This window comes from Talpa europaea (genome assembly GCF_964194135.1).
Source record: "Talpa europaea genome assembly, chromosome: 2".
NCBI lineage: Eukaryota > Metazoa > Chordata > Mammalia > Eulipotyphla > Talpidae > Talpa > Talpa europaea.
This window is the reverse complement of record NC_140068.1, coordinates 96,396,725-96,422,859: the sequence shown is the minus strand read 5'-3', so window position 1 is coordinate 96,422,859 and position 26,135 is coordinate 96,396,725. Positions and strand designations below refer to the sequence as shown.

At 55.0% G+C, this 26,135-nt stretch overlaps 1 protein-coding gene across 4 annotated transcripts in view; it reads right to left on the bottom strand.

The window, feature by feature from the left end:
* Positions 1-26,135, bottom strand: part of GRM4 (glutamate metabotropic receptor 4) — a gene marked incomplete at its 3' end in the record, with an annotated part of 119,801 nt that overhangs the window by 44,052 nt on the left and 49,614 nt on the right. For all 4 annotated transcript variants that reach the window (XM_084228432.1, XM_084228429.1, XM_084228430.1 and 1 more), the window contains exon 2: positions 16,849-17,065. In XM_084228432.1, coding sequence (XP_084084558.1) covers positions 16,849-16,960 — 112 coding nt within the window. In that variant the 5' untranslated portion in view covers positions 16,961-17,065. The remainder of the gene's footprint in view (positions 1-16,848; positions 17,066-26,135) is intronic.

The following is a 26,135-nucleotide window of genomic DNA, read 5'->3' as shown; positions in this document are numbered from 1 at the left end:
ATGCCAGAGGTTTGGCTGGAACCAGGACCAGCCAGGGATTGAGGGACAATGAGGGGGGCAGTCACTCTCATTTCCTGCCTGGAGGTCTCCCCATGCACCCCACCAAAGCATGACTATTGCACCTACATTCGGCTTCCCCACCCCTGCAGCCTGAGTCAGGGTGCTGGCTCCACCACTCCCTGGCTGTGTGACTTCAGACAAGTCACTCAGGCCCTCTGAGCCTCAGGCTTCCCATTGTGAAATGGGAAGGACTTAAAGAAATTCTACTTGGTGTAGTGGAGTGAGGGTCAAAAGCGATGGTGTTTTTGTGAAGGCCAGGGCTGGCCTTCTGGAGCCAACACCTCCGGGGTGTTGTGGACAAAGCCTAGTGGAGGTGGGACTCAAGGCAGGAGGGCAGGAGCGGAAGGACGTGGCCCCATCCCCTAGTTCAGGTCAGGACCCCAAGCTGGTAAGGTAGCGCTGCTGGTAAGGGTCAGGAGTACAGGCTAGACTAAGAATTGTGCCAGGGGAGGGGCTGGTGGGCAGAGCACCCCAGAGGCCCAGGGGCTGTCCAGGGCAGGACACAGATCCTTTCTGTCCTGAAATTCTCCCATATGCGATGACACAAAATCGCTTAAGTCACAAGCCACCAAAACCGCCCTTAGACACACAGTCCCACCCCATCCCCCACCCCATCACAGCACAAACGCAACGTCAGCCCCCACAACCTCACAGTCACAAGATGTACTCGTGGCCACATGGTCACACCTCACACAAACCCACTGCAACGCCAGCTTGTACTGTAACCCACAGCCTCACACAACCACACTCACCACACCCAAACTCCCCCAGTCACATCCCTCACAGTCACAAACCTGTGTACGTTGGCACACAAGTTGTGTAAACACACACCAGTCATGTGGGTGACCCCAAATCTAACTTCAGCCAGCCACCCAGCCACCCAGCCCCACATACTCACATATACCACACGTCTCACACACACACACACACACACACACACCACAAAGACAGACGTAACCTCACAGTCACACCGACACACATTCAGAGTCACACAGTCATGAGTATACTCCACAGACACACATACAGCAGTCACACACAGCACACAATCACACAAACACCAGACACAGACTTGACCCCACACAGACGCACGATAATCCGACCACCAGCAGCAGAGCCATCATGCTCCCCTCACACAGTCCCGTCTCACATAACACCACACCCCTCAGGCCCAACCACCTCGAGGCCTCCCCAGTGAAAACTCAATTTACCTTAAACCCCCTCCTACTAAAGCCCCAGGAGGCTGCCCGTGGGCCAGCTCAGGTCACCTACCTCCTTGAAGCTGCCAACAGCATTAACACCTTCCCATTGCCACTGCTTCAGAGGGCACCTGACTGGAGAGTGCTAATGGGGTGGGTTAGAGACAGGAGGAGGGGAACAGCACTTCTGTCACCCACAACTCATTATCCAGCAGCCTCACGAGCCCCACTGAGACAAAGCCCTGTCTTTCCGCTGAAGCCCTTTCCCTCTGCCTCCAGGCCCCACCTCACCCAGCCCTGCCCCTGTGGAGAACAGGGCTAGATTTGGGGGTGCAGGGCACACAGCCTCTGGGAGTAGGCCTAGGTCTGGGCACAGATGGGAACCATGTCCCATCTCAATCACCTATTTGCTTCACAATAAAAGCCACATCACCAACCTCTCTGAACCTCCACTTCCACATCTGTAAAATGGGATGGCATTATCCCCACCCCGAGACATGCCAAGGTCCAGGGTGTTGTGAGGATTAGTGGGATCCTGTGGACAGGCCCAGAGCCTGGGGGGGGGGGAAGCTGGGGGAGGAAGGGATGCAGGCTGGGGGGCCAGTAAATGCAGCTGTGGGGTTCAGTGGCTCTGAGCTGAGCGCTGCTGTCCCCTGCCCAGGAGGCTGCTGGGCAGCAGCGGAGTTCAGAGTTGCATTATTCATGGCGTTCAGCTCTGAGCTCCGAGCAGAGGGAATTTGCTGAGTGATCGACCTAATATCTTAACACAAACCCATTTAGGCAAAACACCTTTGAAGCGAGAAAGGCAGAAAGAAAAAAAAGAAAGAAAAGGAAGTGAAGGCGTTTGGAGGCAGGTGGCAGAAGAATAAGGGAGGGCAGAGCAGAGACAGCTAGTTCTCGGCCTGTCTCTAGCCCAATACCCCCTTAGGAGATCCCTGCCCCTGCCCGGGGCCCCAGGTCTTCAGAGAGCAGGCCCAGCATTCATCTGAGGAATCCTAAGCTGGTTCAGAGATGGAAGAGAATCTGTCCAAGGTCACACAGCAAGTCAGGGGCCAGCTGGCATCCAGACCCAGGACTGCTAGAGTTAGTTCAGAGTCTCCTGGCAAGAAGCCTTTTATAGAACAAGACCCTAACTCTTCCCCATATGCCCCCAGTTCCAATGACACCCCTGGGGGATAAGGTCACATAGAGTGTTAACCCCTTTCTCAGCCTCACAAGCCTATGCTCCACCACAGCAGGGCCACGTCCCACCCAGTGAAAACTTCCACCCTTCAGCCTCTGTCTGCGGTGGTCTCTGCCGAAATACCCTTCCTGCTTCTGCATCAGCCCAGCCCCATCCAGTGCAGAGACCCAATGTCTCCTCCTCTTTCCCCACAACACACCCCAGATCCTCTACCCAGTTGGAACTCAGCCCTGCTCACATGGCTCTTGTCACAGCCCTCTCCTCCGGCACGTGCCTTCCTCTGCCCATGCTGTGGTCAGTTTTGCTGTGCTGTGCTCCTGGTATGAGGGCTGGAGCCAGGGGGCCAGCCTCAGATGCCAGATCAGATATTGCTGAGCTGTGTGACTTTGGACAAGTTACCTACCTCTCTGGGCCTCCTCTCCTCATAATAAAGCATGAAGAATAAGTGTGTCAATAAATGCGAGGTTCTTAGAACAGTGCCTGGCACACAGGACTCAACAGATGTTTGCTCTGACTGGAATATTATTGTCAGTTTCCTCCATCAGCCCCTTTAAGGAGAGTCTGTGTATATCCCAGTTTCCAGCAGACTGCCAAGCACACAGTAGGAGCTCAGCCAACATTGGTGGAGCTGTGTTTCATTTCTAGCAATGCTGTCTCCCTGGCCTTTCCACCCCAGATCCTTTGGGAGAAGCCAGCCCTGGGCTAGTGGCAAAGACACCTGTGTGGGAGCGGGGCGTGGAGATGAGACCTCTGGCCAGCTCCACTCTGCAGCAGGCATCAGACTCAGTCAGGCAGGGAGGGGCCGGGGTTAGGGGCCAGCAGCTGGGCAGCTGGGCCTGCGGTTTGGACAGAAAGGAGCAGGCGGCTGCAGCCTGGGATAAAATATTTAGGAGCCCACATCCCCAGGAAGTGGAAACTGACAAGCAAAATGAAATGTTGAGATGTAATTACCCAGGCAGGCCAAGCATGTCTCCCCGCCAGTGGCAGGCTCAGTACCCCCCCAACCTGCCACAAACAGGCATTGGGTAATGAAGTCCTCCTGGACCCTCTCCCACACCAGCCCTCACCTCCTCCTCTTCAGGTCAGGGCAGGGGGAGAAATGGCAAAGAGCTCAGCTCTCATGCCTGCAAGCTGACCCTTTCCATGGTAGAACAGCAGGAAATGCAGACAACAGAGGCCTGAGTTCACCTGGTAAATAGACTTCACCCCACTAGGTCTCTGCTTGCTCAGTCAGAAAATGGGGCTGCTGACACCCCCCCCCACACACACACCCAGGGAGGATGGAGACTGTGGATGTGAGTGTACTCCAGAAATCAGCTTTGGTGTAGGATGGTGGCAGGGCAACTGCCTCCCGAGGTGAGACAGCAACAGACACCAGTCTGACCCAGTCTACCATGAGAGGCTTTCTTGAGGTGCTGGGCTGCCTGGGACTCGGATTAGTAGAGCTGATGGACAAAGACCAGGGGCTGAGCCCCAGATGTGCTCCACCCCCCATGCTGGAGAAGTGCTCACTCCACAAAACAAACTGCCACAGGCTCTCCTGCTGCTGTTGGGGCAGGCAGGGGGCCTGTTTGGCCAGATATGGGAGTGGAGAGATGGGAACCAGGGAGGGACAGAACAGAAAGGAGGTTCCAGGATTGGATCAACCTTGAGGAGCAGCCTTGAGTGGGCTTCCGGAGGGCATGCAGCTTGGGGAGCTGGGGGAGGGGAGCTCAGCAGACGCCCCTCCTTCCTGCGCTCCAGAGATGTGGGAGAGGGTGGTGCTACAGCAGGCATTTGGGTGGGACAGTTTGTCAGTGCTGGGATAGTCTCCTGCTGCAGCACAAAGGACATCACGGGAATGGCACCAAATGTGAGTAGGAACCTACGTCATTAGCATATTTGTACTGACTTTTAAATGCCCCAGAGTTGAAAGCTCCTTTCTGATCTAAACCAGGGAACAGAGGACTGTGACCTGCCCAAGGCAGCCCAGCACATATTCACACATGTGCGGCCTGCGCCCTCGTTGGGCTGGCTCCGGAGCCCCACGTAGGTAAGTCCAGCCTCACCTGGCAGTAGCCAGGGGATCCCTCAGGCCCTAAGCCGCTGTGCACCCCCAATCCTGCCCACACCATCTTTCCAGACCAGAGCCCCACACGCGCATAGAACCTCAGGCCACCCAGCCTGGCTCTCCAACGTTCCACCAGAACTGCCCTCCCCCGCACCTTCACTGACTCACCTCCCTGGGGCAAAGCCCAGCGCCTCAGCCATCCTGAGACCCTGCAGCATCATCTGACGCTCCAATAGTGCTGCAGTTTCCAGCAAGCACCAGGGCGTTTCTCTCCCAGTCTTTGCTCAGACTATTCCCTCTGCTTGTGCCCAATTCCCCTTCCAAGACTCTCCCCTCTTCAAGCTGCTCCTGTCCGTTCTTGAAGATCCAACTCAGGCCCTCCCCTCTAGGAAGCCCTCATAGATGCCCCCAGGCTCCTTCTTCTCTGGGTACCCATAAAAATCCCAATGTCTCAATCACCAAACTTAGCACAGTGAATGGAAATTATTGAACTACATGCCTCTGTGCCCACCAGCCAACTTCTAGGCACACTGCCAGGCATTGTATTCACTGACTCAGCAACAATTTACTAAGCACCCTCCCCCAACTCCAATACCAGACTCCATTCTAGATGCTATGGGTATAGCCATGAAAGGACAGACAAGACCCTGCCCTCATCGAGCTGACATCCATCTATGCAGCAGCTGGTAGATGTTGAGGAATGAAAGAAAGAATAAACAAATGAATGAATGAATGAACAGACTAATTTAATTAAGAGCTGGTCTACTATCTATTAGTCTCTTGGTCCCATTCCCAGGCCCTGTCCTTCTGCCCCCACCTTGCTGTCTTCCCTCACTCCCTGCCCTGCTCTCCAGCTTGTGTGCATGCTTGCACAAACTCTCTCCCACACACATACACGCATATCCCACTCCATCATCCCATGCCCCGCAAATTGTGAAAAAAATAATTTTTGCATATATTCTCATTAGCTTCTCCCAATCAGCTCACATCTTAGGTAATATGACCACTGCACAGATAAGGAACCAAACCCACAAGTCGGAGTCTCCCCGTTCTCCAGTCCCTCTCCTCCCTCTCTTCTGCCTTTCTACCTTTCTCTCCCACTTTCTGGGGTACCAGCAAGTTGCCTCCTCTCTCTGAGCCTGTTTCCCTATCTGTAAAATGGGCAGGAAGGGAGACTCTGATAGAAAATAAATGGGCCCATGTTCTCCCCTCCCTCTACCCTTCGGAGCCTCTGCCATACCCCCCTCCATTTTCGTTCTCCTCCCTCCTTCCTCTCTCCTCTTGCCTGTCACTTTGTCCTGCTTCCTTCCCCATCCCAAGGCCTCCCTGGGGCCCCAAGACGTCTGCAAGATGGTCGTTAGCTTTCCTTCTGGCTCATTAAAAATGAGAATTTGCATAGAATATCCATATGATCGTTCTGTCTAGAGCAAAATGGGGCATGGAGATAATACACTGTGCAAGTTGGAGAGAAAGAAGAGGATGTTCACAATGGGAAGAGGAAAAACCCCAACCAGAAAGAAGCCAAGTGGAGCCTTGGGCCTCAGAGGCAGCCTCTCCTCCACTCCAACGATTTCTTGGCCTTTCTGATGGCTTATTCACCTGTTTTTGTCACCTGAAACCAGACATTTTTAAAAGTGTCCCATTTTACAGGTAGAGAAACCAAGAGCTGGAGTGGAACACTGGCTTGTCCAAAGCCACCTGCATGTCCGTGGCAGGCCTGAGGGGTAGCACTTTCTGCCATGGGTTGCACACCACCCTCTCTTAGACCTGCTGTTGCTCCAGGAATGCCGACTCCCTTCCTCTCTCCCAGAAAGAAGACATCATGAAGAACCAAATTCAGTCAGGCAGTGCCTCTCCCCAGAATACCCTCAGGCTCTCCAGGGACAGGTTTACCAGTTATTCAAGGCTCTCTTCCCATCATCCTCCCTCCTCCCAAGAAAGCTCCCCTTCATTGGTCTCCCTCTTCTTGCAATAACAGTTTCACGAGATGCAGAGATTTCTGGAGACAACTGCTTCCAAACCTATCATCCCAGCTATATAATTGCATTCAGACCTGCCTCATCCCAAAAAGGATTCACAGCAGTGCCCAGAAATAAGCGTATTTGGCTAAAAAGGAAATTGACAACAAAATCAAGGGGAAAGGATGTGCACATTACATATGAGGCTCCACTCAGTGGCCAAAGACTGGCGGTTTGTTTGCTGGGGGCCAGAGTCAAGCAGGGCTTCCCCAATGGCTGGTGAGGATGCCGCTATCTATGGTGCTGAAGAACATCCCGGCCCTCTGCCTACAGGCAGCTAGGGAGCAAGGCCTATGGGACAGAGCTTCAAAATATACCCCAAATCTGTCCTTTCCCACCACCCCCAACCCAAGCCACCATCACTTCTCACTTGCACAGAAACAGCCTTCTCCTCCACTGGCCCTCCTGCCAGTTAGAAGGATACTATTAAGTCCCAGTCCCTTTACTTCCCTCTTCAGCTCAGCCTTTCCCTGGCTCCCATTTCACTCAGAGCAAAAGCCAAAGTTCTCACAGTGACCTAGAGGCTCTACATGATAACCCCCCTACCACCACCCCTCTACCCTTGCTTTTTCTCTCTCTCCTTCACTCATCTTCTCTTGGCTCTTCTGCCTCTTGGCTATTCCACCATTGCCAGGCAGATTCCCGCTTCAAGTTCTTTGCACTTGCTCATTCCTCTGCCTGGGGTGCTCTTCCCCCAGATCTCCACAAAGCTCACTCTTTCATGCATTCAGGACTCTGCTCTTATGTCCCCTCTGCAGAAAGGTCTTTCCTGGCCACCTGTAAGGTCTTTCCTAGCCACCTTGAATTAAACAGTCTACTCTATCTGCCCCTCTCTGTCCACTTACACTTGATTCTTCTTCACAACAATGCCCACCAACTCCTATCTGAAATTATATAATGACATATTACTTATTTATTATAAGCTACCTCTGGTCTTCTCCCCAAAAGTGAGTTCACAAGGTCAGGGATCTTTATCTGTCTAGTGCACTGCTAGGGTCCCAGTGCCCTAGTCCAAGGTCTGGCACACAATAGGTGTTAAATAAATACTAATTCAGGAAATGGATGAATTACTGTGCAGAGGTGAAAGATATAAGGGCTAAAGAGCAGAACAATGCCCCCACTTCTCATCAGCCACTCCCCATGGAGCAGGCTCTGTGTGATTTGGAAGGCTGGTCACCTCCTCTGTAAATGGGGACAATTCTCAGGGCTGCCATGCAAAGGCCAAGGCTGAGGCTGGGCTCAGTAAGGATGGTTAATGAGTATTCCCTAAAAGTACATAAATTAAAACAAAGGAGGTTTGGGGTCTTCACACAGGCCAGACTGACTGGAGGTATGTGCAGAAGGCAGAACCTGTTCAGGTTCAAAGGTTCTGAGAAGATCACTGGGTAGGTGGACCTGGAGAATACAAGGCAAAATAAAATGGCTTTGGATATCCCTCAGCATGCAGCCCCTTGAAGAAGGCCCACAGCCCCTTCATGAGTTTACAGATAGTCCAAGGAGGGGAAGGGACTTGCCTAAGGTCACATAGGAGTAGGGGATAGGGCTGAGACAGGAACCCTCCCCACAGGATACCTAGCAGCCCCATACACCAGCAGCAGGAAGCATCAGGATGGAGAGGGAAGAAAATGGTGAGCTTACAGAGTCCTTCCAGAGCTGCAAAGAATAAGGGGGAGGGGACTTGCTTTATCTGCATTTCCAAGGAGCTCAGAGTGGGGGGCTTGGGGCTTGGGGCTTGGGCTAGGGACTCCACCTCAGATAAGAAAGCAATGTGAAATCCAATTGTCAAAAAACAGGTGAAGAGGGCTTCCTGGAGGTCAAAGCCAAAACTGGACTAGGGGTTGAGGTGAGAGGAAGTGGAGGAAGAAGAACAGGTCAATGCTTTCTGCCACTTGCATTTCAACAAAATGGAAGGGATCTCTCACCCGTGGCAGCCTGCCATGGTGAGGACAGAACCCAGATAAAGAGGCCCAGGGCAAGGGAAAAGGAAGAAACAAGGGCAAGAAAATGAACCTGAAGAAAATGGGGTTCAAATCAGATTTACTTGTCAGAAGGTCCAGTGGTAATGAAACCAAAGAATATGGAGTTAAGAAAACAGGTTTTGTGGATGTGTCTACTTTGTGGCTCAGGTTTGGGCCCAAGGATATAGACACCAGAAGTCAAAGGCCACCCCACAGTACCTGACTTCCATGCGGCAAAGACAGAGAAATAGAGATGTGTGCGGGATGCAAAGATAGGGGATGTGATAGGGGATCAGAAGCCCCATGACCCTTTCACCTGCATTTTAGTGATGAAGCTGAGGCTCAAAGAGGGATTGTGAGGGCCTCCCCTGGTGGCGCAGTGGTTGAGCGCTGGGTTGCGAGGCTGCCCGCAGCCTCTGCGGCACCAGTTCGATCCCAGGCCACCAGCGAGGGTCCCACAAAAAAAAAAAAAAAAAAAAAAGAGGGCTCGTGACCAACTGAGCATCACACAGCCGCCCAGAGACAGAGTCGGGACTAGAACTTAGCCTGACTCCCAGCCCAGGGTCCCCTGCCTCACGGCCCATCTGTTGACACCTGGCCCTTCAATAGCTTGGTATGTAGTGTGGTGCCCAGACATGCACGCATTACTGCATTCAATGCTCACACAGCCTATACGGGAGGGACTCTTCACATGCCCATTTCACCAGGTGGAAATGAGGCCCAGAGACCTAAGTGGCTGTCCAAGGTGGCACAGCTCGTTCTGGCAGAGCCTCATCCAGGCTCATAACTACTCCACTCCACTGTGTCATCAGGGGTAGAATAGGATTCAGAAAGCTAAAGCCACAAGGGGCTGCAACCAGCATAGGAAAACTCTTAAAACCCAAAGAAATCTTCAAACATGTTCCAAAAAAGGGGCTGGTAAAAGAAGATGTTGCTTCCCGCCTAAGAGGGAAGGGATGCAAATTCAGAGCAAAAAGGGCTCAGCACCTAACACCTTCCTCTTCCTGTCATTCCCGTCAAGCTCAAAGCCGAATGCGGATGGGAGTGTGTTGCGCTGTGACAGGCCAGAGCGCACGCAGTGGGAGAGAGCAGGAAGAGTGTCCCGATGACACCCAACCCTGGGGACTCACAAAATGGAGCTGCACCAGTGCCTGCCACAGGAGAGAGTGGCGGTGAAATCAGAGTGGACAGGCGAAGTCCCTGTGGTGGGCCAGGTGAGTGCTGGGTCCATCTTCATAGCGGGACAGAGATTGACCTGGCAATCACCGGCAGCACCTTGCCAATCTCCAAGAGCCAGTCAATAGACCCAGCTGGTTTTTGATGGGCCTCCTGGGCTCAGCAGGGAACACGTATGCCAGCTTCACTTAATTTCCACCCACAGTAGAGTGACGGGGTGGGGGACAGGGGACAATGACGGGGCGCAGACCAGGGAAGCAGAAGACACAACTAAGTTCAAGTTCAGGTCTCAAGTTCAGAGTGGGCTGGCTACTGAGCTAGAATGGTGGGGACTGCCCTGAGGTAGGGCCCGCTTCCATCCCACACCCTTGAGGAATGCATGGAGAATGCCTGGTCCGTGGGTAGGCCTGCTGGGTGCCAGCTGCCAGGTTCCTGCGCCCTCACTCCAAGAGTCAGCTGGAGGGAGAGTCCAGAGGCCTTCCCCAAAGAGGACGCTACAAGATGCTCTCATGTACACCAAGCTAAAGGCAGTGGCAGGACCCCTCTCTGCTTCCAGCTCACCTGCTGCTAATTTCAAGCACATCCCATCTGAGTGATGGGAGAGGGTTATATGGCCGGGCTGCATCCCCATGCAATTGGCGCTGATACTTTCTGAACCAAGAGACCCAGTCCTGAAGTGCCACCATTTGTCACCCACTCCTTCAGGTGCAGAGGGTTATTCCTTCTGAGAGAAGCAGCCTAAGTAAGTAGTTTTCAGTGAATGTCTAAGGATGTGCACCATGGGCCAGAATCATGGAGAATGAACCACGATGAGCCTTTGCTTATGAGGACACCAGGCATCAGGGGCCCTGTCCAGGGCCCACACATGTCAGAGCTGGACCCTGGGGAGGAGCTGCTGCACCCCACCTAGTATAGGCGAGAGGAGGCCCCAGAAGGCAGCGATGTGCCCGAGGGACATGGCTGCTCATCTGCTCGCTCATTTGTCATTCTACAAACATCTGTGTGCAAGAGAAGGTGAGGGGCATGGAGCTGAGGGGGTCCTGTCCCTCCCCAGCCGCAAGGAGACCACAGTGAGGTGGCAGAGGCAGCGGGAAAGCTTGCTCCACAGGCACTGGGGCAAGTGTGACTGGGGCGAGCCCAGGGCAAGATCACACTCCCTCCCCACAAGAGCAACTCTGTGTGTGGAAGACGTGGTGAGTGCTGGCACTGGGCTGGTTGGACAGTGACCCCCCAGGGCCCTGAGCAGTTTGGACATGGCAGGTGGAGGTGGTGTGTGTTAACACTCCCTAGGGCATGTAGGCACGACCCCAAGTGCCAAAAAATTTTAAATATAGAAAGGGGAAGATGCTCATCCAATAAGAACTCCACTCTATCCCCTCTCGTACTGGTCCCCATCTCATGACCGCTATCTAGGACCAGGCCAGCTCCCTCACTGGGGTCCCATCTGCCTTGTCCACTCCTACCTCCAAGCTCTCACTCATGCTGTTCCCCCACCTGGTGTACCCTTTCCTCCCTCGCCTCTTTTCCAGGACCCCTCTGCCAAGCCCAGCTGGACTGCCTGTCTTGCTGGGCTGGAGCCCCCAGCAGCCCTGGAGCACAGGCATCAGCACAGGCTCACTCTAAGGAGCACCTCCTGTATGCAGGGCACGCTGCTGCATGCCACTCCTCCCATGCCCCCCGTCTTCTCCCCTCACACAATGGCTGGGCACCCAGTAGATGTGAAACAAACCTATCAAGCCCAGGCCAGCTGGGCATGGAAGGCTGAGCATCTTCCCCTTTCAGCTCCGAGAGCAGGCAGAACCCCAGGATACTGGAGTGAGAAAGGAGAGGAAGCAAGGGCCCGTATTTCACTCTGACACAGCTGCCTTCCTCCTCTAAGAAAGGATCTCTGTCCTAGGTGAGCCAGCAGACCAGGGTGACAGATGGGGAGCTCTGTAGGGAGGAAGTCTGGGGTCCCCAGCAGCCTGATTTAACTCAAGATACCCATGCTCTGCAGCCTGAGTTTGGCCGTGTGTAGGCTGAGAGCAAAACCCCTCAGACCCAGGCGTGAGAAGAGGATTAACAAGTGAGTAGTTGGGAGCTGGAGTTCAGTCAACAGCAAACTTTTATTGAGTAACTAGTATGTGCCAGGGTGTACTAGATGCTGGAGATGCAGGAGAGAACAAAATAGGCAAAAAATCCTCTCTGTCTTTGTGGACCATAAGCCAAAAAAATAGCTCGTCAAGTGCTAGAAAGAAAAATAGAGCATAATACAGGGGATGGAGAGAAATGAGCTGGTGAAGAGGCTAATTTAGAGACAATGGTGTCTCTTAGAAGGCCTCTCTGAAAGAGGGGACACTTGGGAAGACACTTGAATGCACTGAGGGCTACATGGTTATCTGGGGAAAAGTCTTTCCAAGCAGAGGGGCCAGTCAGTGCAAAGGCCCTGAGGTGGGCTCACACCTGGATGTTAGAAGAGCAGTGAAGAGTGAGAGCTGAGGTCGGGGAGGTGAGAGTGAAGCAACAGAAAGGGGAATGGATACTTTAAGTGTCCACCCTCTGGACCTTGGGAGTTTTCTGAGCCTAATCTCGCCTCTCTGGTCCCCCAGGAACATGAGCAGTGCCAGGCCCTGGTGCTCTTTCCAGGTGACCAAATCCCCTCATCCCCTCAGGAGGCAAGTGTTCCATTTACAGCCAAAGAAGATGAGCCCACAGTTGTCACACAGCCAGAGGATAAGGAGGCGCCCCAGCCATGGGCCTCCAGCTGCCAGCCCTGCCAATCGCTGCCCGTGCCGCTGAGCCGACGGGGCCATCTGAATGCAAGTCTGACACTCAGCCCTGGGAGCTGGAGCTGGAGGTCAGACCAGCAACAGCTTGACTCACCCACGCCTCTGGAATATCAATGGGGGACACGAGGACACAGCCGTGAGATGTGACTTCAGGACTTCCCACTGCATCTGGGACAAGATGTCCTCTTAGTAGCAGGCCTGAGGCCCCAGACCCATTCCTGCTACATCCGAAGAAGTCAACTTATTCCTACCCTAGAAGCGCAGGTCTGGATGTGCCCAGGGGAGCAGAAGCCTCCCCTCCCCACCGAAGAGGAGTCCATAAACGTTACCTACTAGCATCACCCCATCTTCTGTCACACACAGGAACATGGGCTCCGACACTTGACACTTCTGGGCAACATCAGGCAGGCTCTTTACCTTGGTTTTCCTCATCTGTGAAATGGAGCACCAGTACACTGGGGGCCCCACAGATAGGAAAGGCTGTAGGGAGATACAAGTTTATGACCCCAACCCCTAAGCCCCGAGAGTGTCCAAGGCTTTAGGACAGGTGCTGAGGGCAGGGCTACATCTAGGCCACCCCCTCAGGCCCGTCGCTCCCACCGGTGACTCACTAGCATTATCTCCAGAGCCCAGCAGCGGCCTGCTCTGCATGCCTAATTCCAGCCCTGGCCACGTGCTTGCCCTTCTGCCTTTCCCTTGGGCAGCCTCCACCAGGCAGGGCGGAGGGAATCCTGGCTGCAGCCAGAGGCACAAGGGTGCGTACACACATACAGATGGGGAACTATACCAGATACCTCGTAAAGCAGCACAGGCACACAGGCCTGCGCACACACACCCCACAGAGGCAGGTCTAGAAATTCACTTGTGCACCCCTCCCCCCCATACAAGCACACAGGTCCTTCCCTGGACATCTGTGGAACCCACTCACTGCCCTCTCTACACCCCCAGCTGTCCTGTGAGATAGTCCTGTGAGGATGTCTGTGGCTTTGGGTCTACCCCTGTCCCTGGACACGGTTTCAGTCTTGGTCAGGGCCCTCAGCCTCCCCTGAAATGGCCAGGCAACAGGAAAGCCTGGGGCCTGGGCAGCAGGACCCCTAACAATTGCCCTCCAGTGAGTTCCTGAGCTCCCCCCTCCATGGGCCAGGCATACACTTCATCCTAACAACAACAATTTATTCCCATTTCACAGATGAGGAAAGTAAAAGCCAGAGAGGCTGAGTGACCTTCCCAGGACCACACAGCCAGACATAGTGAAGTCAGAGCCATCCTGTCTACTGGAGCCTCTGCGATGTGGGCCCGGAGGCAGGGTGCATGGGATAGAAGGGCAGCGTCTGATGGTCTGGTTCCAAATCCTGTTCTGACACCTTGTGTGTAAGACTGAACAAACCACTTCACCCCTCTGAGCCTCAGTTCCCCCATCTGTAAAAAGGGGACAAAATCACCAGGCCCAGTGTTGTCACCCAAATTCCTGCTTGGGCAGGTGGGTACCTGGCACAGGGTTGGCAGGGCTCGGTCAAGGGCTACAGGACCCGCTAGGCCATAAACCACATGACTGAGCGAATGCAGTGGGGGGCATGGTACTGAGGGGGGCTGGGAAATTGGGTGCCACAGCTCCTTTAAGCCCTGTGCCAACAACCCAGTCAGTGGGGTGCGACCCAGGAGCAATCTGCCCAGAGGACAAAACTGGGTTCCGGTCTTAGTGCCTCCACATCTGGCTGGATGGCCCTGGGAAAGTGACCATGCTCTGTGGGCGCAGTTTCCTCATCTACAGAATGGGCATAATTATGCTCCCCGGCAGGCTGCACCAGTAGCTGGCACACAGGGGCACCCAGAACTTGCTGGCCATGCTCCCTGCAGCTCTGATGAGCACCCTGAGACCAGGAGCCTGCCCTCCACACCCGTCCCAGCCCCACTCTGCTTCCAAGCGCTCCTCTGAGCAACGCACAGATGATTTATACTTCAGAGGACAAATCAATACAATATACGGCCAAAGACATCTTTAATCTTTCACAGGGATTAGGCTACAAGGTACAGCAGCCTCTTTCTACTGGCCGCTCAATTCTGATTTCAATTTGGCCAGCTGGAGCGCGGCTTTCTCTCTCCTTTTCTTTTCACCCGCCTAAAGACGTTCCTCCAAATCAAATTCCACTTATCAGGCGGGGCAGGGAGACCTAGCTGCCCACAGAGGAGGGCAGGCTGAGCCAGGGCAGGCCGAGCCAGGGCCCCAGGGCTGCATGCCTGCATAGGGGCAGCAGAAGGGGCTGGGGGCGCAGAAGGTCCAGCTGGGTGGAGGTCAGGTCCTCAGTGATGGGATGGAGCATCGGGTCAGCAGCACTTTGAAGGGAAACCTCTGCCAGGGCAGGAGTGCCCCCGAGCTAGAGGCCCTGGCAAAGTAGCTAGTTATCTTATTTTTCTAAAAGTCTTTTTAAGCAACTCAAATAGACTCTTTTTTTTAACTACCCTATGCCTGATCAGATGCTTGTAGAAAATTCAAACAACAGACTTAGCTTCAACTAAAACACAGTGTCCAACCTCACTCCAATCCCTTGCCTCTCCCACTCTTAAAATGTGAGCTCATGTTACTTAAGGCCGTGTGTGTGTGTGTGTGTGTGTGTGTGTGTGTGTGTGTGTGTGTGTGTGTGTGTCATACCCCTATCCCTTGCATAGGGCTGGGCTGCTCGGGCCTCAGCAAATGCAGTGGGAAATAGGAACAAATGACAGAGTAGACACAATACAAATGCAGTGAAGACCTCTCATCCTGGGGCCAGACTGCCTGGGTTCAAGTCCCTTTTCCACCTCTAACTTGCTGTATGACCAGGTACCCAGTTATTATTTGCTCTCTCTGGGCCTACCCTGTGAAATGAGGGCACCTGCCTCCCAGGGTAGGGAGGGGTATCCCTCCAGGTCCACAGCATAAAGCAGGCACTCACACATGCCGGCACACAGGAAGGATTGCAGAAGGACTGGAGTGGCTTCTAAGTCCCTTAGACCAGGGATTGAACACTAGATGCCAGGCTTTCTGCCCTCCCCACCACTCAGCACAGCTGGCCCCAAATCCTGCAGAGGCGACACCTTAAACAGAAAGGCAGTGGGTTGTTTAGGAAAGGACTCAGGTTATTGAGGAGGAGAGGAACCAGAAGAGCAGGGTTGGGAGGACCAACCCAGAGACAGGCCCACATCTGAGCAGAAGAGGACAGGACACATGGGCAGCCGGGGGGGTGGGGGGCTGTGACACCAGGGGTCCCACACTGCCATGGGGGTCTAGCGTACTGCCAACAGCCTGCCTGGAGGTAGGAGTGGGTGTTCCTCCTGCCTGGGGAGTGGGGAGTGGCCTGGATCCGCAGCCATCAGTCAGCCTGCCCCACTTCCGCAGTCCTGCTGCCCTGCCGCCCTCTCCACTGCGCAGACACCAAGCAGGCCGAGCAGCAGCTCCAAGCAGCTCCGGCTGTACAATTAAAGGGGCTTATCTGAGATTTATAGCAGGATTATGCCCGCAGGGTGTTACCAAAACGCCAGCCTCTGGACACTGTGGTCCTTAGGAAAAGCAATTAGAGTCCCGGAGTTATACTGGTATAAATATAGATGCCATCCCCCAAGGTCGAGGGCATCATAGTGAGCTGTTTAGTGATGGGGCCTTGGGAGAGGCCAGGAGAGGGGCACAGGGCAGTCTGCAGGGAGGAGGCAGGGGGCCTCCCAGTTTCTCCACACACACAGCACCACCTCCCTCCACCCCATGACCCTCGGTGAGCCACCCCCTCTTGGCGAGGCTCAGCCAACCCAGGCAGAGCCACCCCAATGCCGACCTGCTGCCCTAGGCGCCCATGACCACAGCCCTGCACAGACTGCCCTCCCTCAGCAGGGCCAGCAGAATTGCCCTGCTCAGAGACCCAAGCTAAGGACCAGTCAAAGTGCCAACCTGTGTTATCTGTTAGCCTCTTAGCACTCGCTGTACCTAAAAGCTTTATCACTGCAGCTTCTGAGGACAGCAATTAAGGGAGTGTAGGGCTCAATGGAAGAAAGGTAGCACGTGGTAAGTAGGGGAGGCCTCAGGAGAATAAGTTGCTTTCCCTAAGTTCCTCAAATCCCACCCATGGGGTCCCTACTTCACTGAAGCCAGCAGCACAGGCCCCACTCATGGGAGATGTGACTCCCACTGCCTGCCCCTCACTCCCACCAAACAGATGGCCGCCAGTCTCCTGGGCTGGAGGAGAACATGCCCGAGAACATGCCACACAGGGAATAGTCACAGTCCTTCTCTCTGCCTGGCCAGGTCTACAAAGATCATTCACAACCACCCCCGGCCCCCAGGAGTCACCCAGCCACCAGCAAGGCCACAGCCAATGCCCAGTGCTCCAGGGAGAGGCAGAACCCACAGCATGACCTGGCAACTGTGAATCCCCAGTGCCCAGCAGGACCCTGCAGGCAGGCACCTGACTCACCGTCCTCGCGGGACTTCTGGATGAAGGCCTCTACGCCGCTCTCTCCATAGCTGCCCTCCGAGGCCAGCGTGGCCACATAGTTCCACTTGAGGGCACGCACGATGTCCACCATGGCCTGGGCCTGGTATGTGTCCGAGGGCACCACTCGGGAGAAGAAGTCGTAGCGGCTGTTGTCGCTCAGGTCGGGGGCTGTGGAGGCGTAGCTGATCTGGGGGATCTGGAGGCAAGAGGGGCTGCTGATGGGAGTGGCTGGCACAACCCACCCTGCCCAGCCAGCCCAGTGCCCCTATATACACCTCCTCCCTCCCACCCCCATAGCCCTGGGACCACCCAGCCCTGCCCACAGGCACTGTCTCCTTTCATCCCGAGGGAGGTCCTGAGATCTGGGCTGGACAGATCCTAGTCTACTTGACAGGGGAGGAAAATGAGGCCCAGAGGGGTTGGGCACAGTCCTGCCCCTGGCTCCAGCCCCTGAGGGTCCTGCTGCCTCCTGCTTCCATCTCCGCCCAGCTCTCCTTGAGGCTGTCCCTCCGCCTGCCACCCACTCCCACTCCTCGCAGGGGTGAGGCTGGCCTCAGGTTGAGAAGTGACCAGCAGGCAGGTCAGCACCAAGGCCACCTCCCCAATCAGGTTTCCCAGTCAGCCTCGCAGGGGTCCTGTGGCTGGGGCCCCCCCAACAACACATACCTACACACCCAGGGGAACACACACACACACACACACACGGAGCCTCTGGGTGCCCTGATTTAGAATGAAGAGCTGAAGATCCCAGCCAGTGAAAACCCCCAGGTGAGTAAGATGATACCTCCTGGGGGTGGGGTGAGCACAAGGGTGAGGAGAGGGACCCTAAAGGGTCCTTTGGGCCATCCCCTATACCCAGGCAGCTCCTCTTTTTTTGTTTTTATTTATTTCTGCATATAAGAACTGGGGTACAGGCCAGAGGTGCAGGGGATGAGAGGATTTACCAGAGACACCCAGACTGACTGAAATACACTGCTGAGGGGAGCAGTGGGCGAGACAGGAGAGGTCTGCTGCGCCATGTGGGTAGCTCCCTGGCCGGGGATCAAACCCACGCTGCAGAGGCTGTGGACAGCTTCACAGTGCTGTGCTTAATCCCTTCCACCACCAGGGAGGTCCCAGGCAAGCTCCTCTTGTCACCACCCAGCAGACTCTGCCCCCAGCCTGGGGTTCTAGATTCCCTGCCCCCAGTCTCAGGAGGCCAGAGTAAAGGGTGGGGACAGCTCCAGGAAGTCCCTCTCACCATAGCCTGGGACACAGGCCCCAAGAAGCAGCCTGCCCAGGCCCCACAATCTCTCTACTGCAGACTGTGGCTCCCCCAGGCAGAGAATACCTTCCTGTCCCACAGCCCACACCTGCCCCCCCCCCAGGCAAAGGGGAGGCTTGGAGCCCTTCAGCTGCCCCTCCTCCTGCAGTGGACAACTAGCATCATCCTCACAGGACTTTGACAGGGCATGTGGACCCTCATGCACCTCCCCCTATTCCCCAACCCTGCACACCCTAGGGTCCCCCTTGGAGGGCTGTCCCTCCGCCTAGGTGCCCCCAAGGCTGGTCAGAGTCCCGTGGTCTCTATTTCCATTTTCAGTCACTGACACATACCCGTCCTGTGTGCCCTCAGCGCGACCCTCATCCTGGGTGACAGGGTGAAGGGTGAGCATGCTCATCTGGCTGACGTCAAGCCTAAGATTTATCCCGCCAAGGAATCCTTAAGATTCAATCTTGGCCAAGAAACTTGTAGCCAGAACTTCAGTATCTGTGGCAACCGAGGGCGGGAAATGTTGCAGAGGTAAGAAGATTGGGACAGCCCCAGACCAGCAGTTGCCTTCCCACCTAGGCCTATCCCCAGGAATGGGGGTGGGCGCTGAAGAGGGGGGGCTTTCACTGAGGATGCACATTAGGAAAAGGGCACGGCTCAGCACTCCAGGGGAAAGCCCAAGTCCCTGGGTACTTAAGGGGGAAAGGAGAGGATGGGGAAACATAACTGGTTTCCTAGATTTTCCCAGCAACTTGGGGTGAACTCCCCAGCCCTCAGCTTGGAGTTCTTGCTAATTATATAAAAGGGTAAGAACTACACTGCTTGTAATACCAGACTTTGGAAACAACCTACATGTCCATCAGGAAGGGATTGCTAAGGGAAGCTGCAGCCATTCGAGGAACACCAACAGAAGCAGCAGGCTTCCACTGTACTGCTCCAGCTTCCCCAAGACATAGGTAAAAGCAGTGGCAACAAAGCCGCAGAATCTCTGCAGGAGCAGGAGCAGCCCCGGCTCAGTGTGAGGGGGAGGAAGCCAATACTCTGCAGGCTGTGCACCAAAGGAGAGTCAGGAGGGGCCGTTCACCTGACACTTGGTTCACTTAGCACATAGGACCACAGGTAAATAGAGCACCTGTTTAGAAAACAAACCACACTTAAATCTGCACCAGCGCACACGTTGTCTTTGCTGCCTGTGTCAGCAGAGTCCAAAAACAAGCCCAGTCCTCCTGGCCTTGGAGAGCACTCGGCAGGAAAACAGCACCCCTAAAATAAGGACTCTGCGAACACATCTGATGATTAATTTTAAAGTATTGGTTGACTTGCAAGAGTCTATCTCTCAGGGCAGTTTCTCAGCCTCAGCACTAACGACACTTGGGGGGAGTATTGTTATTTGTAAGGGGGGGCTGTCTTGTGCATTATAAGATGTTTATTTAGCAGCATCCCTGTAGCCACCCACTAGATGCCAACAGCACATGCCTTCCCAAAACTGTCTCCAGATGTTGCCAAATATCCCAGGGGCAAAACTGTCCCTATAGAGATCCCCTGATTTAGAGATGTGTGCTGAAATATTTAGGGAAGAAGTGACAGGTGCAATCTGGGATTTGCTTCAAAAGAATCACGGTTGCCTGTGGAAGAAGAAATAACTGGCCGAGCACAACTGCTGAGTGGTGAGTACTCGAGGGCTCATTGCCCTAGTTGTTGAACTTCTATATGTGTCTGAAATGCCAATATTTTAAAAATTTTTTAGTAATAAAGCAAAATGAATGTTGTGCCAGGGCCATCCTTCCTAACAGAAGTGCCCTGAGTTGGGAGCAAGAGAGGGTGGTGCCCCCACGGTGAGCACTGCCCTCCTCTCCCCGGCCTGCAGGCACCAGGCCCCAGGGTTTGTCTGTTTGCTGGGCACCTCTCTCTGCCTGGTCCTCAGCAAGGGGCGCTCATCACACGCTAAGATTCACTCTCCTAATTAGTAGAGGCTTGTCTGCTGCTTCTGATGTTTCTCCTAACTTGGAGCCAGAGTCAAAAGGCAGAGGAGCAAGAGAGCCAGGGAGGTCTCAGGGCTAGGGACAGAAAGGACAGGATGGTGAGGCTCATATAGGGGGACTTCTCGGGGCAGGGGCAGGGGCAGCTTTTGACGGATGGACACCCAGAGCCCCACCTACCCTGAGCCCAGCCTTGCTTGGCTGCCTTCAGCCCCAGTCTATGCCCTAAAGTGCAGCCCAGGTGCCCGCCTCAGCACAGCCGCCCTTTCCTGTAGTGGGTCCCTGCAGGAGAGCCCCACCCTGATTTCAGGAGCCCAGGTGGGCCTCTGCTCTGGCCCCAACCATTCCTGAGACCCTGGATCAGGGCCCCCGCCTTCAGATGGCGGGGATGTAGGGGACAGCCTCCTGCACAGAGTCCAGGAGATAATCCAGCACCCTCTCCCCACCTCCAGTCTGCCAGCTCCTCCTACCCCACCCCCACAGGGGATGGTTTCAAGTAGAGATTTGGGAGCAAAACTGTTGGGGTTTAATTCCCAGCTCTGCCACAGCCCACTGGGAACCTTGGAGCCAGTTGCTTCACCTCTCCACGCCTCAGTTTCCTCAGTTATAAAATGAGAAGGGTCACAACCACGTCTCGTCTCATGAGGGTGTAAATGTCACGTGCAGACTCTGAGGCACTCGGATCAGCTCTCACCTGAGTTAGCCCCCCCTGCCCCCCAATCTCTCCCTTGCAGCCTCAGACTCATTTCCATTTCCTCCCAGGGCTCCCCTCTCCTCCTCCTCCCATGCCCAGCTCTCCCCTAGTCAGTGCTGTGCTTGGTGAGCACACCCCCAACAGGCCCCTCTGCCCAGTGCTCACCAAAAAAGAGAACAGGCCCCCAAGGTTCTCCCCCTCCAGTGCACCCTAGCCTGGAGTGGCGAGGGGAAGGGTGGGCCACCCTGGGGCCGCCATGGACAGGGAGGCTCTGACATCTGGCCTGAGGGAGCTCTGCTGTCTCCTCCGCTCCCGCTGTCTCAGCAGCCCAGTCAGAGGGGAGGGGGGGCTTGATTAACATTCTCCTCAGAGAGTGTTCCTCTCCTCACAACAGCAGTGCAAGAGGGGAGGGAGGCAGCCAGGCCCACCCCTATGCCAGCTCCTCCATCTCTGCCTCCTTCCTCCTGTCACCCAACACACTACTACACACCTCCAGTTCTAGGTGCTGGGGACACCGAACCTGCTGTTGTGCCCTCATGGGGCAAGTGTTAAGAACCCAGATACCAGCAGCACCTGACAGCAGCCTCCCTCCTCCAGGTCCATCCAGCTGCCCTGTACTTTCCTCTCTGCCTGTCTTCCTCTGCCCACAGAGCCCATGATCTCATCTCCCTACATCTCAATCTCCCCTGTGCATCAAGGTTCAATTCAAAGGTCACCTCCTCCAGGCAGCCCTCCCTGAGCCCTCCTCCTCTAGAGATGCTGCTCAAACCTCCCACAGCATGGAATCAGGCTGCTCCAGGGGCTCTTAGGATGTCTTCCAGGTATGGATGCTTGATCTACTTGTCAATTCAACAGGCATTCTAAGGCCCGCCGCTGTGCTAGGCAAGGTCACAAGGGGAGTTAGGGAAGGCACTGGACTCATCCCACCACCAACACGTCAACACCCATCCTGGGAGACACCCTGGGACACCTCTGAGTGTCACACAGTGTCTGAAGTTGTCACCCAAAGAGCCTCATGCTTACAGGCTGGTGACTGAGGAGGAGGGAGCATGAATAAACCCCCCCCCTCATTTCTGGAGTGACAAGGGGGTCCAGACCACGTGGGCGGAAGACAAAAGCTGCTTCCAGGCTTAAGCAACAATGAAGATGAATGCCAAGTGCATTGTGTGTGTGCACGTGTGCGCACGTGAGCAAGAGCTGGAGCTCATGCCCCAAGCGCTCGAGTGCACAGAGGCTCATTCACTTACTCCTCCTGCCGGCAGTCACCGAGCGCCAGCAGCCCGCCAGGCACAGCTCTGAGTGCTGGGGATAGATGGGTGACACCTGCCCTGTGGCCTCCCACGCTAGATGGAGGCAGGAGGCAGACAGGAAGATGACAGATGGGGACAAGGGTTCAGGAGGAAAAAGGAGAGAGAGCAGCTGGGGAAGACAAGATGACATTTGAGCCAAACCCCAAGGAGATAAATGAGGGCGCCAAGTGGACATCTGAGGGCAGGCATTTCAGCAAGGCCCGTGCGTATCTGTGTGCACCTGTGTTTCAGCATGTGCATGCACGTGTGTTCATGAGCACTCACATGTTTAGAGCCTGACTATTCTCAGGTGGCCCCAGGTCTGGCCAGCAGCCCCCACGCCTGCCTGGCTATGACAACGCTCACACAGGCGGAGCCCTGGAGTGCATATGCTCAGCTTCTGGCTCCCAGACTAACAGCATCTGAGGACCCTGAGAGGGGCCGGTCCACGTTCCACCAGGAGGCCAATGTTTCATTCAAGGCTGCCTAGAGTGGTGTGGGGTGAAACTCCACCTTAACCTCTGCCAGGCTTAGGGCACCCCAAGTCAAGTGGCCCAATGTCCAGGGTCAGCACCATGGCAGATCCCTAATCCTGTGAGCTTCAAAGGCACCTCTCCACTCCTCTTCCCTGATGCTTGGCAAAACACTAAGCTTCCAGCACTTTCTGGAGTCAGCCTGGCCAGGACTGTGCCACCAAGCTTTGCCAGCCACTTTGTGACCTTAAGCAAGCAAGCAGGCTCTTGGGCCACAGTTTCTCCCCTATAAGGGAGTCGCAATAATAAAAGAGGACAGCACTCATGAGCACATGCCAAGCGTTAAGGAAACAGTGGCCTGGAAGCCCTCAGCAAGCACAAGATATTATTAGAGGGAGGCAAGGCTTGGACCCCTGAGGCCATTCTGCAGATGAGGTAACTGAGGCTCAGGCAGATGAAAGTGACTGTGAGGATCAGAGCCTCGCAGAGAACAGCTCAGCCCCTCAGCCGCTCTGCCTCCCGATTCACCATCCTCCAGTCCTGGCCTGGGCCCTGCCCACTCTCCCAGCTGACTGTTCTCTCTGTTCCACACACAAGCCAAGCCTGCCAGCCACTGATTGAGGCTGGGATCCTGCAGCCACCAGCTCAGTGCAGCCCAGAGCCAGGCAGACTTCAGGCCCTCTCTGCCCTGCTGCAGCCCCTCTCATCTTGGGAGCAGTGGGCCCTCCCTGCATGGGGCGGGCAGATCCTGGGGTTGGCTATCTGCTGCTCACCCTTTTGATCCCCGCTGCTGGAGGCCCAGATCGCTGGCTCTCAGCATCAGCTGTTTTCTTCACAGATAAAAGGCAAGCAGGCTTTCAGGTACATGAAAGCTGCAGCGTGGAGGAATGTGAGTCGGGCGTCCAAAGGCTCAGGGCACCGTCCCCCGACACCCCTCACCCACCTGGGCCATGCATCCTCTCCCAAGGGTCTTTGCAGCAAAGACACAGTGCCCAGAGGAGTATGAGGTGCTGCCAGTCGCCCCTTCCTCCCTCTCAGGGAACTGGGGGCCAGCAGGAGTGTGTCTCACTGAGTCAGATCCAGTCAGCCCTGCACAGCCCCATGGAGCACCCGCACCACCTCTCAGCCAGGGGCTGAGGACAGGGAAGTAACCTGGGCAGGGGGGTGTGCTGGAAAAGGGGGTTCCTCCATGCGAAATGGCTGCAGATTGACATGCCAAAGAGGAATTCACCGGGGTCCTTGGAGTGGGGCTGTGAGGAAAGTCAGACTGCCAAGCACCAAGGAGAGAGTGGAGGCTGGCAGCACGGGCCTTGGGTGTAGACAGACTGAAGAGCAGGAAAGGGGTGGTGAAATGGGGGGACACAGGATGAAGGGGGTTCAAGGCAGGTGAGAGAGTCATGAGAGACTGAGATGCAGCAGGGTGGGGGCTGCAGGGAGCCACAAGAGGGGCAAAGGTGGGACCCAGCCAACAAGATGGGCACCAAGGGCCTCTCACTCTCAGCCCTGACCAGGTCTGCCTCTAATATGGACCTGGGGATGCTGGGGGCCTGGGTTGGAATCTGGGTGGTCTTTGAAAAACCAGCCTAGGCCCAGATAGGAGGACCCCCTGCCCCTCATCTTAGGGCCTTACACTGGGGGCCTTTCCCTTCCCCTACAGTCATTGGGCCATTTGAGGGAACACGAACCACTTCCCCAAAGACCTTCATGGCATTCAGGTCAGACAGCCTGAGTGGTCACTCCTGGCAGCCCTCATTAATCAGAGCTCAGTACTCTGCGCTGTGGACAAAGAAGAGCTGCTGACTCCAGTCCCAATCATCCGGTCACTCGGGGCCTGGCCCTGGACCCCGGGCCCCGGCCCCAGAGCAATCGATCAGTCTGCCTGGCCCACCCTGGTCTCACCACCCCGGGGAGCCCAGCCTCAGGGCTCTGCCCCTTCCCCAGACCTGCAGATCAAGAGGCCCTGGCCCTCCTCGGCCCCTGTCACCTGTGCCCTGGCCCGTCCTCTCCACAGTAGCCTGCAGTGTTTCCCTCAGCCACTGAGAAATGCCCATCAGTCTCCATGCTGCAAATGCTATTTTAAAGGACACTAAAATTTGCCTACAAGGCCCATTCAATCCCTTTGCCTCGGCTGCTCCTGAGGCCAGCCTCTCCTCCTACACCCTCCTGCGCACCCACACTCCTCAGAAACTCCATTGACTCATTCAATTTATTCACTCAATAATGGCTTACTGAGTACCTACTATGTGCCTTGCACAGTTTTCAGCGCTGTGGTGAACCCACAGAGACAACCTGTGCTGTTGTGGGGCTGACGTTCTAGCAGGAGAAACTCCCTGTATATCTGGCAGGTGATAAAAGCCAACTCCCTGTCCCTTGTGATCGCCCAGGGCCACGACATATCTCACAAATGAGCTGGGATCAGGGAATGTCCTCTTGGAGGCCAGAGCATCTCATGGCAGTTGGGAGACCCTCAGGACTCAGTGCCCTCTGCTACAGCAACCAGCCTGGGTCCCCAAGGAGATGGGCAGAGCACTCACCCTTGTGGACAAGTAACAGAGCTTGTATTTCAGTTTATGTATTTTCCGCCCCAGGGACTTGGGGACTGTTTGTTCACACAGCGTTACCTCACCTGTACTGACTGACTCAGATGACATCTCAGGCTTTGGGGGAGCCACATAGCGAGTGTAGGGTAAATGATTGTCAGGCTTTTCTGCCCTTAGGATTGATGATGGATGGTCCTGAATGCATGCCTGATGGCGGGCACCTGGAGTGGGGTGTGGGCATGCGTAGGTGGGTTCACCTGGGCTGAGACGGGGCTTATATGGGCGGTATCACAGAAAACCAGCAGAGCACCAGAAGGAGAACAACCAAGAGAGCAGAACGGAACCAGCAAAAGTAGAGCAGAGAATGAGAAAGAGCAACAGAACGAGAGAACGCCAGAGAGCCCACAAAGAGTGAAGATTTGCTGCCTACCGTGTACCTGGTAAACTTAATAAAAAGCCTGAAAAAGCCACCGAGAGCTCCACGACTGTCCTCCTTCACCCGTCTGCTTGGATCATAGAAATCCTGCTCTGTCCCTTCCTGCCGCTACAGTGAGGAAGAAAAAAAGGTCCCTGCACTCTGAGCCCCAATATTTTTTAACTTATTTCATTTATTATTTCTCTCCACCTCAAGAGCCTGCCTGAGTCACGTTCACACTCACCACAGGCTGGCTTGTGCTGAATTAAATTGAATTAAATCCACACAAGTACATGCACATGCAGCCGTTGCCATTATGAAAACCAGCATTTACCAAGTGCTCACCATGTGCCAGAGCTGTCCTCAGAGGTTCTGCCCGCCTTAACACCTTTAACCTTTCAGCAACTTCTGCAGTAGGCCCTTTGACGCCCTCCATTTTCTCCAAGGTACACAGAGGCTAAGAACTTGCCCAAGGTCACACAGCTAGTGGTTAAAGCAGGATCTGAACCCAGAGGGTGTGGCCTCAGAGCCCACGCTGCCCTCCCTTACCCGGTGGACATACACACATGTGCAGGACCTAAGAACACACATGTGCCCACATGTCACTAGCCTAGTGACAAGGCG